General features: G+C 34.7%; 1 protein-coding gene across 3 annotated transcripts in view; it reads right to left on the bottom strand.

Moving 5' to 3' along the window:
- Nucleotides 1-6,355: 6,355 nt before the first annotated feature.
- ARL13B (ADP ribosylation factor like GTPase 13B) overlaps nucleotides 6,356-13,352 on the bottom strand; it is a 76,807-nt gene continuing 69,810 nt past the window's right edge. For all 3 annotated transcript variants that reach the window (XM_047794296.1, XM_047794289.1, XM_047794280.1), the window contains one exon: nucleotides 6,356-7,219. In XM_047794296.1, coding sequence (XP_047650252.1) covers nucleotides 7,143-7,219 — 77 coding nt within the window. In that variant the 3' untranslated portion in view covers nucleotides 6,356-7,142. The remainder of the gene's footprint in view (nucleotides 7,220-13,352) is intronic.

The following is a 13,352-nucleotide window of genomic DNA, read 5'->3' on the forward strand; positions in this document are numbered from 1 at the left end:
AAAGCGCTTAGCACAGAGACTAGAAAACAGTAAACGCCAAAATGTTAGCTGTTATTGTGTATTATTTTCACTTTCTTGATCTTCGTGATTATCATCAAGTTCTGATACGAAATACCTAACCACCAAAGTGTCCTTACTTACACTCTAAACCCTACAAAATGACCCTCCTCACCACCTCTACTGAGAGGTGTTACTAGTTCTCAGGAAAGTATTACACCCATTCTTGATAGGAATAGCAATTTATTTGCTCCTTTAGTGTTATTCTTTAGTTGCTCCCTTGTAACAGTAGTCAGCAATTTATCAGAAAATCAGTGCTTAGTAGAATACCTAATACGAAGTAAGCATCATCTTTTTGAGGCCCTCGATGCTCAAAATATCAGTATCGGTGTATACTACAGGTGCAAATCTTAAGACCAAGTAAAATGATAAACGTCATTATCCCTAATGTGATTCGAAGTTTAATATATTTATTTAAACAAGTTCCCCAGTTATCTACTACTGAATTTAGATTTGATGCAAAAGAAAATATAATATTAAGAAGTGAGGTGATTAAATGCATTAGTTTGTTGTATGTTTAAAGAAAAATTATTAGACTTTCAGCCTCTAAGAGATTTTATAAATTTATATTTTCTGTACTCATTATAGATTGTTGCATTTAAAGAATCAATATATTTGCAATGTAGACATACAAAAAATGTTTAAGGAGGTAGTAGAAGTCAGATATACTATTTTTCCACAGGAAAGGGGATATGTTATGCTTGGAGAGAGGTTGTATTAGTTTTGTTGTATTGTGACTTCTTTAGCATATTTATGTTTTCTAACTTTTTAATAAACTAATGCTTATTGAAGAAAAATATTTTAAGCATATGGGCATGAAAATCATGCACAATACCACTAGAAATAACCACTATTAATGTTTCGGTGTATTTCTCTAATTTTATTCATTTTCAAGGTTGATCAAAGTATGTATAATGTATCCTCTATTTATAACCATTTTCTCATATTAAAAAATATTCATATATAATACATCATTTCTAGAACTTGCTTGGTATTTGGAGGTTTGGAGGTTATCACACTTACTAGCTATCTTATTATCGATAGACATTTTTGCACATGAATCTTTGCGTGTCTGATAATATAATTTTTAATTATGTCCTTAGTCTGGGTAGGTTTTTCAAATCTTACTAGTGACTATATTTCTTTTGTAAATTACCTAATCATATCCACTTTTCTAGACCTGTCTTAGTGCTATTTTTTGTGCAATTTTTGTTTATATTAGAGATGTTAACCATGTCACATTTTCAAGTACTTTGTCAATTTTTCTTACATCAGTTTGACTTTAAACATGAAGATATTTTAAATTTTTATTGTTTGAGTTTTTAATTGATGCTATTGCTTAGATTCTCTTATTCCACAGAAGGGAGCTACTTATGTTTTCTTCTCCCTTTTTCTTTACAGTTTGATCTCCCTCATTTAATCCATTAATCTTTCTAGAATCAATTAGTATATCATGAGCATATTAATGGATTTCCTCAACCTAACATCAAATAGCTACTGAAGAATTTTAAAATTCCACATAGTTTTAAGAATATAAGCTACTAGAGGGAGACTTATTTTAAACCACTGCACACATGAGATAAGAAATTACGCTGACACAAATGCCAAAAATTGATAGGGTTTTAAAACTATTGTTATTATTACTATTGTTATTATTGTTATTGCTATTATTATAGTCTTAAAGAATGATGCAGTTTAAGAATACGAGGACTTACTGCTAAGCAGAAAAATAATTTTTACATCGCTAAGCAATTTTATTGTGAAGTCGTTCGATATAAGTGTTTCAGAATAAATTTTTTTTTGTCTTTTTTTTTTTGTCTTTTTGCCATTTCTTGGGCCGCTCCCGCGGCATATGGAGGTTCCCAGGCTAGGGGTCGAATCGGAGCTATAGCTGCCAGCCTACACCAGAGCCACAGCAACGCGGGATCCGAGCCTTGTCTGCAACCTACACCACAGCTCACTGCAACACCGGATGGTTAACCCACTGAGCAAGGCCAGGGATCAAACCCGCAACCTCGTGGTTCCTAGTCGGATTCGTTAACCACTGCACCACGACAGGAACTCCCAGAATAAATTTTTAATGAATTTTCATACTTATATTAACTAGCTCTTAAAGCTTTTCATCTTCATATAGAGGCTTATATCTCAAAAAGGTATAGACAGCATTTGTAGTAAAACACTCTGACATCAAGTTAGTGTTAACTCCTTAAACTGGGTGGCAGAAAAACACCAGAGAGAAACCTACCACCGAAGCAAGAAAACAAAGCATAGTTAAAGGTAATCTTGAACTTAACTTTAGGTGAGTAGCTAGTTAGATGAGGCTCTCATTTTTTTAACTACAGACCTCCAAAGTGGTGTGTACAAATTCCAGCACATAACCCACTGGGACTGGGAAGTATATATAGTAACTTGTATTTTCTTTTAATTTTTTAGGAGTTCCCATCGTGGCTCAGTGGTTAACAAACCCAACTAGCATCCATGAGAACATGGGTTCAATCCCTAGCCTTCCTTAGTGGGTTAAGGTTCTGGCGTTGTCATGAGCTGTGGTGTAAGTTGCAGACTCAGCTGGGATCTTGCATTGCTGATCCCGTGTTGCTGTGGTGTTGCTGTGGCTCCAGTGTAGACTGGCAGCTACATCTCCAATTGGACCCCTAGCCTGGGAACCTCTATATGCCACAGGTGCGGCCCTAAAAATACAAAAAAAAAAAAAAAATTTTTTTTTAAAGGAGTCCTTTAGGATGGGTCCTAATACATTCTCATTTGTGTCCTTTTAAACAGAGGAAATTTTGGCACACTGAGACACTAGTGGCAAAAGCAGAGAGAGGAAAGACCATGTGACGACACAGGCAGGAGGCCACCAAGGAGTTTCAGACAAGGATGCCAACACCTTGAACTTGAACTTCCAGGCTTCTAAACTATTAGAAAATAAATTTCTGTTGTTTAAGCCACTCAGTATTCTGTGATACCTTGTTATGGCAGCCCTAGCAAACTAATGTAGTAACTTCATATTTAATGTTTACTTAAAATACTTAGTGAAAGGGATGTATATAATTTGGAGACTGCTGATTCATTTAGCTAAGTCATAAATTATTTCCTCATCAGCACAGAAAAGGAATTTACAACTCATGCTCTAAGCTGGCAAATGATTTTCTTTATATTTGCCCTTTAGTTATAAGCAGGTCCTCTTCGTTAAAGGAAATTCATTTCTGACTTACCATTTTTTTCTCAAAGAAAAAACAGACTTCTATGTTTCCAAAAAGACAATGAATTATTGCTATTTTGATAATTTATACCATTCTTTAATGTAAATTTTGAAATATATGAATTATTCTTTGGATCAACTAGAATGTATATCCTGATAAATTAGAAGACAAGTATTAAGGAGGATCTCAGTTGCAAAGTATACCCCAATTAGAGAAAAACTTAGGTAGTAAAGCCAAAGATAATAAAATTTATAAGCCACGGCTTTATTTGTATAAGCAGTTTCACTTTTGATAAGCTTTTGCCACTTAGAAGAATTGTTTTTTGGTGTGTGTGGAATGGGAGAAACTGAGTAACATGAAAACCATAGCATATAGAATCAAATATAAAATAAAATATTGTCATAGTAAAAGAACACTTCATAGGACATCAGCCTTAAATATAATGGCGTATTCCATAGTTGAATGTCTCTGGATTATTCACAGGAAGTTATACAAATTAGGTAAATTCTGGTCTTTCATCTGGCACTTAAAAGAGCATTTAATTTTAAATTTGCAGAAAATATGGCACTTAAGCTTTACGAAATTATGAATTTGCTTTCTCCATTATAAAAGACAAATTACAAAAAAACTAGTTTGAGAAATTGAGGAAAACACAAAATCAATGATTCTAAGAAATTCACTACTGGCATTTGACAACATTTCTAATATTGCTTCCAGAAATAGTTTTATACTTAAAATCAATTACATACAAAATCATATATGTTATATACGCATTTTACACATAAAGATATATGGATTAGTTACCTTCCAAGTAAGTGAAACTATATTTTTATTCAGTAGCTTTATCTTACTTAACAAGAGAGAAACTGAGTCATCTAGAATCATAAGGTGATATTTTTAACAGCCTTTAAAATGAGAGCATTCTTTCCCACATATGTAAAAATGTGCAGAGAAAAGTTTTTCATGTAAAATAGTAAAATTCATTATTTTAATATATTGACTTAAAATATCTTTTTAACAGTCGCATTTAAAAAAAATCCTTTCTAATTACCCAAAAGAAGTCATTTTAGTTTATCGAATGAAAAGCAAAACAACGGGAGTTCCCGTCGTGGCGCAGTGGTTAACGAATCCGACTAGGAACCATGAAGTTGCGGGTTCGATCCCTGCCCTTGCTCAGTGGGTTAAGGTTCCCGCGTTGCCATGAGCTGTGGTGTAGGTTGCAGACGCGGCTCGGATCCCGCGTTGCTGTGGCTCTGGCGTAGGCCGGTGGCTACAGCTCCGATTCAACCCCTAGCCTGGGAACCTCCATATGCCCCGGGAGCAGCCCAAGAAATGGCAAAAAAAAAAAAAAGAAAAAAAGAAAAAGAAAAGCAAAACAACATATTAATATATTTTTATTGTGTGAAAATGTCATAATTCATAATGATTAATTAAAAATGCAGCATATAACAAAATAGGCATTTACTTGTTAAAAGCCACTGGATTTACAAAACTTTAAACATATTTTTAGAATGCTTTAAGAATATGAATTAATTTTTGAGAGATATACAAAGCATTTATTCTATTTTATCATACATTTAGTTTCAAAATCTTCAAAATGATTATTTATTTGTCTTAAATAGACTCGGTAACTATTGTACACTATAGTAATCACTGGTAGAAAACAATAATTTTTAAAATATATTTATTCTCAAGATGAATATTAAAAATGGCAAATGTATGAGTTTAGTTTTTAAAAAATGAATAAATGTAAATTTTACAAAAAGGAACCAAAAAGTGATACAAACATTTTTTCTCTAAAATCTAATTCCAAATTTTTACTTTCTTCTTGTGTTGCTTTTCCTTAAATTTCAGCCACTTACCAAATTTGTAATGAATTTTATATCCAATATTTAATGCTTTTTACTCAGTATGTTAGGTAGGTCCCACATACAAAACTCTAACAAAGTGCCTATGATGCTGACTAGAGGTTTAAATGACTTATTAATGGATGTTCAATAAGTTAAAAAATGTGAATAAAATGTTATGCTCTAAAGGAAAACTTTAAAAGTAAATGATCGTATTAAAATAAACTGCATTAGACATACTTAATCACATTATTGTTAGATACTAATATATGTCTGTTATCAGTACAAATTGCCAAATTGGTTGACAAATTTTAACAAGGTGATTAGAAATCAGCTTTATAGTATTTTCACCTTGATGTAAATGGATGCTTTTAATTAAATGAAACACTATGACTCTATTATTCAAAACATATATCTAAAACCTTGCCTAGGAGTTCCCTTGTGGTGCAAGGGCTTAAGGATCCAGCATTGTCACTGCAGCACTTGGGTCATTGCAGCGCTTGGGTCATTGCTATAGCATGGGTTCGATCCCTGGCCTGGGAATTTGCAAGTGCATCGAGCACAGCAAAAAATAAAAATAAAAATAAAAAATTTGTCTAAATGCTAGATAAAGAGAGAATCCTATAGACGTCATTTTTCAGTGCAGGAGAAGTAATGTTATTTTATTATTATTTTTTTTATTATTAGGGCTGCAGCTGAGGCATATGGAAGTTCCCAGGCTAGGGAGTGAATCGGAGCTGCAGCTGCCAGCTACACCACAGCCACAGGAACGCTAGATCTCAACTACATCTGTGGTGGCATCTCATGGCAGTGCTGGGTCCTTAACCCACTGAGCAAGGCCAGAGATCAAACCCACACCCTCATGGATACTAGTCAGGTTGGTAACCTGCTGAGACACAATAGGAACCCCAAGAAGTAATATTACTTTAAATTGAGGAATTATTTTTGAATTATTTCTTATAATTTAAGCCAACATTTTTATTCTTATTTCTTTAGTACCCTAACATTTCCCAGTTATAAAATACAAGTCTCTGGACTTGTATTCAGTAGTTTTTCTGGTCTTTTTGCCTTTAATTTCAAGGCACAAATGAATTACAATAACCTAAAAGAGTCATTGCAGTTTCTGATAGAACAAGGGAGTGAGAAGGATCTCCGAAAAGGTCTAACCTTTGAAAAAGGTGTTTATTGGGACTTTTAATAATATCTTAGAGGACATTTTTATTAATTTAAAAAGCATTTGTCAAAAGGTATTGTAAATCTCTTTCATTTATTGGGAGCATCACCAAAGAAAACAAACAATAACAAAAGTTCAAATAATTAATTAGTGTTTTCAAATAACATAATTTGGTAAAGATCTGAAAATTTATTTTAAAAAGATATCTTAAAATAAAATCAAATTAGGATGTATACTTTAATAATAATACTATTATAAAACATTCAAACCATATAAATATATCCTGTTTGTATAGTTCATTTCTGTCAAGTAAATCACTCCATTTTCCAGACACAATTTAAACAAAGCATCTATAGAAAAGTGCACAGTAAATATAGTAATTAAAATTCTTAAACAAAAGTTTTACAAAAATATAACAAGTTAAAAATTTAGATTATAAATTCCCAAGAGTTCCCTTCCCATGCACATGTATCTTACAAATGTTTAAGATACAGAAATAAAGGCTAATAAGCAAACAGTAATGAAAGTGTACAGAGTCCATTGGCTCTTTTTCTGAAGAGGTTTTCCTTCAGGAATATGTCCATAAGTGGAAATGTATAAATCAGAGTCAATACTAACTCTTGCTAACTTGGTCCAAATGCTCATCCCATATGCTAGTCATTTGCTTCCTTTTTTCTTTTTCTTTTTAATTTAAACTATGAAGAACATGGATAAGTAATTATCAGATCAATCAGGTCTTTGGCTCACTGAAATTGCTATGGTTGTCTTGCCCCAGCATCAGTGTTCAGAGTTTTCCTCCTTTGAGAAAGAAGTTTCTCCAGTTCATCTTGCTGACATTAAGAGCGCATCCACATGGCTTGGTTATGAGATGACGTCATGAGCATCACTGTTAGGTCTCTGTCGCACAGCCAGGGGAGGTAGTGGCTTCCCATAAAAATCTATGTAAACAGGGATACCAAAGTTACGTTAACTTTTATGGTAAATCAAGATTTCTGACACAATTCATTAATTTCCAACCAACACCTTTAAAAGAGTAAGACACTCTGATTTTACAGATGAAGAAATGGGTGGGGAGAATAGGAAGAAAAAAAAGTTGGAATCCAAGAAAACTTGAATAAATTCAAAACACAACTGTGAGGGTAAATTCTTAACTCTAGGTTATAAATTAATCTCTACTTGATTCTGTACCTAATATATATATATATATATATGTATATATATATAATTTTTCCGATTACATGTTCACACTAGAATAAAACCAATAACATTTAAATTTAAAGAACCTGTTGCCAGAGCCCTGATAAAATTAGTGTTTGTATAATCCATGTTCTTAGCCAATAGCTATTCCTTATAGGAATTAGAGAAAAATTGATCAATAATCTTAGTGTTCTGGGAAGTAGGAATATTTTACAATGATATTCTAATATATTTCAGTGATTTACAGCATATTTGATACAAAAACAGTCCTTTTTTTTTTTTTGGCCACACCCACGGCATTGGGGAAGTTCCCAGGCCAGGGATCATGCCCTTGCCACAGGAGAAACCTGAGTCATAGCTGTGACAATGCCAGATCCTTACCCTGCTGAGCCACCAAAGAACTCCCTCAGTCTTAATTTGCATTTCAGAGTAAGTTCCTATCCCTTAATTAACATAAATTGGTTTATAAATTTAATAGCATATGTAAATCTTCAATAATTAATCATTTCCTGGCCTATTACCTTAAAAATTATGCTAAAAGCACAGGTGTTCGGGACCACTTGACATAAATATATTAAAGCTGTATTCGGGGGCCCATTTCCCATTCAGCATGTGCCAGAGTTTAGCTAAGCTAGTCCATGGTATTGTTGCCTCAACATCCATTTTGTCTGGTCAAGTGGCCTGTGGCTGCTTTAAATAGACACTGGCAGCTCATGCAAAAACATGCTATAAAAACAGCCTGCAGAATCACAAGTAAATGCTAAGTTCCTCAGATGACTTCCTCAATGGCCCTTGTGATCAACTGTCTCCCTCACCTTTCCTTAAATAAGACTTCAGAGGAACTTAATAAAACTGCTGTTTTTAGTTTGAATTGATCAATCTGTCCTTAGCCTGGGAACCCCAAAGCACTCTGCCCACGGACACTAATAAAGGCAGGGAGCCTTGGTACTGTAGCTCTCTCTTCACCTTGCCTTAAACTCCCACTTTCCACTATGGAACCCTTAAAGCGTGTCATATACTTCCTCTGGGACCTGTGAGTAATTTCTCTATTTTAATTTCTCTTGTGTTTGTTTTGTTTGTTTGTTTGTTTTGTTTTGTTTTTTTAACTGAGGCTTACACCATCCAGGACCCAAGGCCTCTACTTAACAAAAGTTAATTTAGCAAAGTCTTAACAGCATTTAAGGAGATGAGAAGTCAGTCCATACTAACAGAAGTAAACAGCTCTTCTGGGATCCAGAGGTGGGGAGCACACCACTGCTCCCATTGTTAGAGAGAGAGACAGGCAAATACATGCAGTCTCAGTTTACCAAGCCAGACACTCATGAATGGAAAATGCGGAGGGAACTGCGCCTGGTTAGGAAAACCTGAACTGTGGCGAAATGCTAGAGGCTCAGTGTGGACAAATCTGAGAGTTAAAAATTCCAGGGAAAGTGAGTCACAGAGGACCCTCCATGGCATTGTGAGATTCACCTCCAGGAGCTTAAGCAAATTCCCACAGTAAATACTGGGAGAAAATCCCCTCCTGCTGACAGCAGAGCAGGGGAAAAGGGAGCATTATGAAATACCCCACAGTATTTTGTTCTTATTAACAAGGACTGACCTCAGAGGAAACGAGTTAGCCAGAGTCTAACTTGCTAGGGTATTATCCGAACCTAACTGACCCGGGGAAGGGAAATAACCAATTCCAGCTGGCTCTAGCCATTCTGTCCCATCTAATGGAGGAGAAAAAAACTTGAGAACTCTCATGAAGTTAATAGTCCAGAGGCAAGGGCTCACTAAACATCTTGAGACCTAATCACAGGAATAGAGAATGCTTCCCCTGCTACCACACGACACGATGGTATTACTAAAGGTCTATTTTCAACAGTTCCTAGTACATCATGCTAGACTATCAAGAAAAAAATTCCAAAAGGCAAAAAGTACAATTTGAAGAGACAGAACAAGCATCAGAACAAGACATGGCAGGAATAATGACATTATCATGTCAGGAATTTAAAATAGCAATGATTAATAAGCTAAGGGCTTTAATGGATAAAGGAGACAGCATACAAGAACAGATGGGCAAATGTAAGCAGAGAGATGGAAATCCCATGAAAGAACCAAAAAGAAATGCTAGAGAGAAAAAACACTGGAAAAGAAAAGAAGAATGTGTTTGATGTATTTATTAGTACACTGGACACAGCTGAGAAAAGAACCTCCAAGACAGAGGATATATCAATACAATCCCTGAAGACTGAAAAGGGAAAAGAATAAAAACTGAAAACAAACAAAAAAGAGAACATCCAAGAACAGTGCCAATATAAAGGGTGTAACAAAGGTGTAATGGTAATACCAGAAGAAGAGAGAAAGGAACATAAACAATATTTGAAGCAACAGTGACTGAAAATTTTCCCAAATTAATATCAAACACCAACCCACAGATCCAAGAAACTCAGAGAACACTGCGTAGGACAAATGCCCCCCAAACTATGTCTAGGTATATCATATTCAAATTATAGGAAAATCAAAAAAACATTTTAAAGTAGAGGGACAAAGGTAAGAATTACACTCAACTTCTGCTCAGAAACCATGTAAGCAAGAAGAAAGCAGAGTGAAATATTTACGGTTTTCAGAGAAAAAACGAAAACAAAACCCCACCAACCTAGAATTCTGTACTCTACAAAATAAAATTATCTCTCGAAAGAAAAAAACTCAAACAAAAATTGAAGGAATTTGTTGCCAGCAGACTTGCCTTGCAAGAAATGGTAACAATTTCTTCTGAGAGAAGGAAAATTATATACATCAGACACTCAGCTCTACGTTTAAAAAAAAAATCAAAGAAGAAATATATAAAGGTAAAATGAAAACTTAATCTATCAGATAACAGGTTGCTCAAATATTAATACCAACAATGATTTGATTACATACGCTTATGGGTATACCTCATATATGTACATATATTTACACATAAGCTTATGTATGTTTATATATGAATGAGATGGATGGTAGCAATGAAACAAGGGACAGAAGGAATGATTTAGGATTATTTGGTTATTATCTGCTCTTATGCTACCCGTTAAATTGCATAAAATTGTGTTAATTATTTTTATCCATAAATTGTGTTATTTAAAAGTGGATTTGGATTAATTGTAAATGTATACTAAAAACTCTAGGGCTGCCACTAAAAAAGTCTATGACAAAGGAGGCAGGCATATACAATGGAGAAAAGACAGCCTCTTCAGTAAACAGTCCTGGGAAAATTGCAGAATAACATGAAAAAGAAGCAAATTGGATTACCTTCTTTTTATTTATTTATTTTTTAATTTTTTATTTATATTTTTGGCTTTTTAGGGCCACATCCATGGCATGTGGAGGTTCCCAGGCAAGGGGCCTAATCAGAGCTGTAGCTGCTGGTCTACACCACAGCCACAGCAACACCAGATCTGAGCCACGTCTGTGACCTACGCCACAGCTCATGGCAACGCCAGATCCTTAACCCAGTGAACAAGGCCAGAGATCGAACCTGCATCCTCATGGATACTAGTTGGTTTTGTTAACTGCTGTGCCATGATGGGAACTCCTGGACTACCTTCTTATACCATATACAAAAGTCAATTTTAAATGACTGAAGACTTAAATGTAAAACCTGAAACTATAAAATGCCTAGAAGAAAATATAGGCAATAACACTCTGACATCAGTCTTAATATTTTTTGGATATGTCTCCTCAGCCAAAGGAAACAAAAGAAAAAATAAACAAAAGAGATTACATTAAACTAAAAAGTTTTGCATGGCAAGGAAACTTATCAACAAAAGTCTATTGAATAGGAGAAGATATTTGCAAATGGTATATCCAATAAAGGGTTAACATCTAAAATACACAAAGAACTCCTAAAATTCAACATCAAAAATACCAAACAACCCAATTAAAAATTGTTCTTGAGAATCTGAATAGACATTATTCCAAAGAAGACAGACAGATGGCCAAAAGATATAAGAAAAATGCTCAACATCACTAATCATCAGGGAAATGTAAATCAAAATCACATTCACACCTATCAGAATGGTTATTATCAAAAAGACAACAAATAACAAGTGTTAGAAAGGATGTGAAGAAAAGGGTGCACTGTTAGTGGGAATGTAAACTACATAGCAGCCACTATGAAAAACAGTATGGAGTTCCTCAAAAAATTAAAAATAGAACTACCATACAATCTACAATTTGACCTCAGTATTTTTCCAAAGAAAACAAAAACACTAATTTGAAAAGATGCATGCACTCTGATACTCGTTACAGAATTATTCACAATAGCCAAGAAGCAACCTAAGTGCTCATCAATAGACAAACAGAGCATGTGTGCGCGCGCACATGTACACACACACACACACACACAGAAGAATATCACTGAGCCATAAAAAAGAAGGAACTTTTGCCATTTTCAACACATGAATGGACCTAGAGGGTATTACACTGTGAAATAAGTCAGACAGAGAAAGACAAACATCATATGGTTTCACCTATATGTGGAATCTAAAAAACAAATGAACAAACATAACAAAACAGAAACAGAATCATAGGAGTTCCCATTGAGGCTCAGTGGGTTAAGAACACAAATAGTGTCTGTGAGGATGTAGATTTGATCCTTGGCTTCATTCAGTGGGTTAAGGATCCAGCATTGCTGGGAGCTGTGGTATAAGCAGCAGATAAATCTTAGATCCAATGCTGCTGTGGCTGTGGCATAGGCTGCAGCTCCAGCTCTCTTTTGACCCCTAGCCTGGGAACTTCCATATGCCACAAGTGCAGCCTTGAGAAAAGAAGAAAAGAAAGAAAGAAAAGAAAGGGAGGAAGAAAGGGAGGGAAAGAAAGAGAGTCATGGATACAGAGAACAAATGTGGTTGCTGGGTAGGGGAGGGCAGTGGAGGGTGCAGTAGTGGGGTGTGAGGGATGAGTGAAACAGGTGAGGGAAATTAAGAGGTATGAATACCAAGTTACAAAATAAATGTCACTATCCAGTTGCAAAATGATCACAAGGAAATTTTTTTTCTTTTTCTTTTATTTTTTTTTTCTTCATGGGATGATATATGTTCACCAAGCTTATTTTGGGAATCATTTCATGACGTATGTAAATCACATCATTATGCTGTACACCTTAAACTTACACAGTGATGCAGGTCAATTAAATCTCAATAAAACTGGAAGAAAAAAATATGAAATTGAATAAATTCCAATGAAAGAGAGAGAAATAGAAAACTATCATAAGGCTAACACCACAATAATAATTTTTGCAGACACTATCGAATGACGGATGATAAAACTAGTAGTCTAAAGTTTGTGGGGAACAGAATATCTGCATAATCTCAAAGTTTTACTTCTAAGATATTTGTTAATTACAAAGAGGGAAAAACAGTAACATTTTACAATGTGGCAAATACGACCTTACCCAAATGACCAAGGCTAACACCATCAGTAATGAGTTGTATCAACCTCACATACCCTCTATTTCAAATATTTTAAACATCGGTTTGGATCCAGCATTGTCACTGAAGCAGCTTGGGTTGCTGCTGTGGTGCATGTTCAGTTCCTGGCCTGGTAACTTCCACATGCTGCAGGCACGGCTAAGAAGAATACATTTGCCTCTTTAAAGAAAAGGTATTAAGAGAAAATTATTTTTCAAGGAACTATAAATTTAAAGCAACTATAATGATACTCCAATAAATTTTAATGTAATAGTATAATATGATGAAATAAAGGTGTGGATTTCAAAGCTGGACAGATATAAGTTCAAATCCTGATTCTGCCACTTATAGCTACATGACCTTGGGGTGTAGGTTCCTCATGCAAAAAATGGGGTATTACTGCCCATCTTACAAGGCTATTAGAATTAAAATGAGATAA

This window comes from Phacochoerus africanus, chromosome 1 (assembly GCF_016906955.1).
Source record: "Phacochoerus africanus isolate WHEZ1 chromosome 1, ROS_Pafr_v1, whole genome shotgun sequence".
Lineage (NCBI taxonomy): Eukaryota > Metazoa > Chordata > Mammalia > Artiodactyla > Suidae > Phacochoerus > Phacochoerus africanus.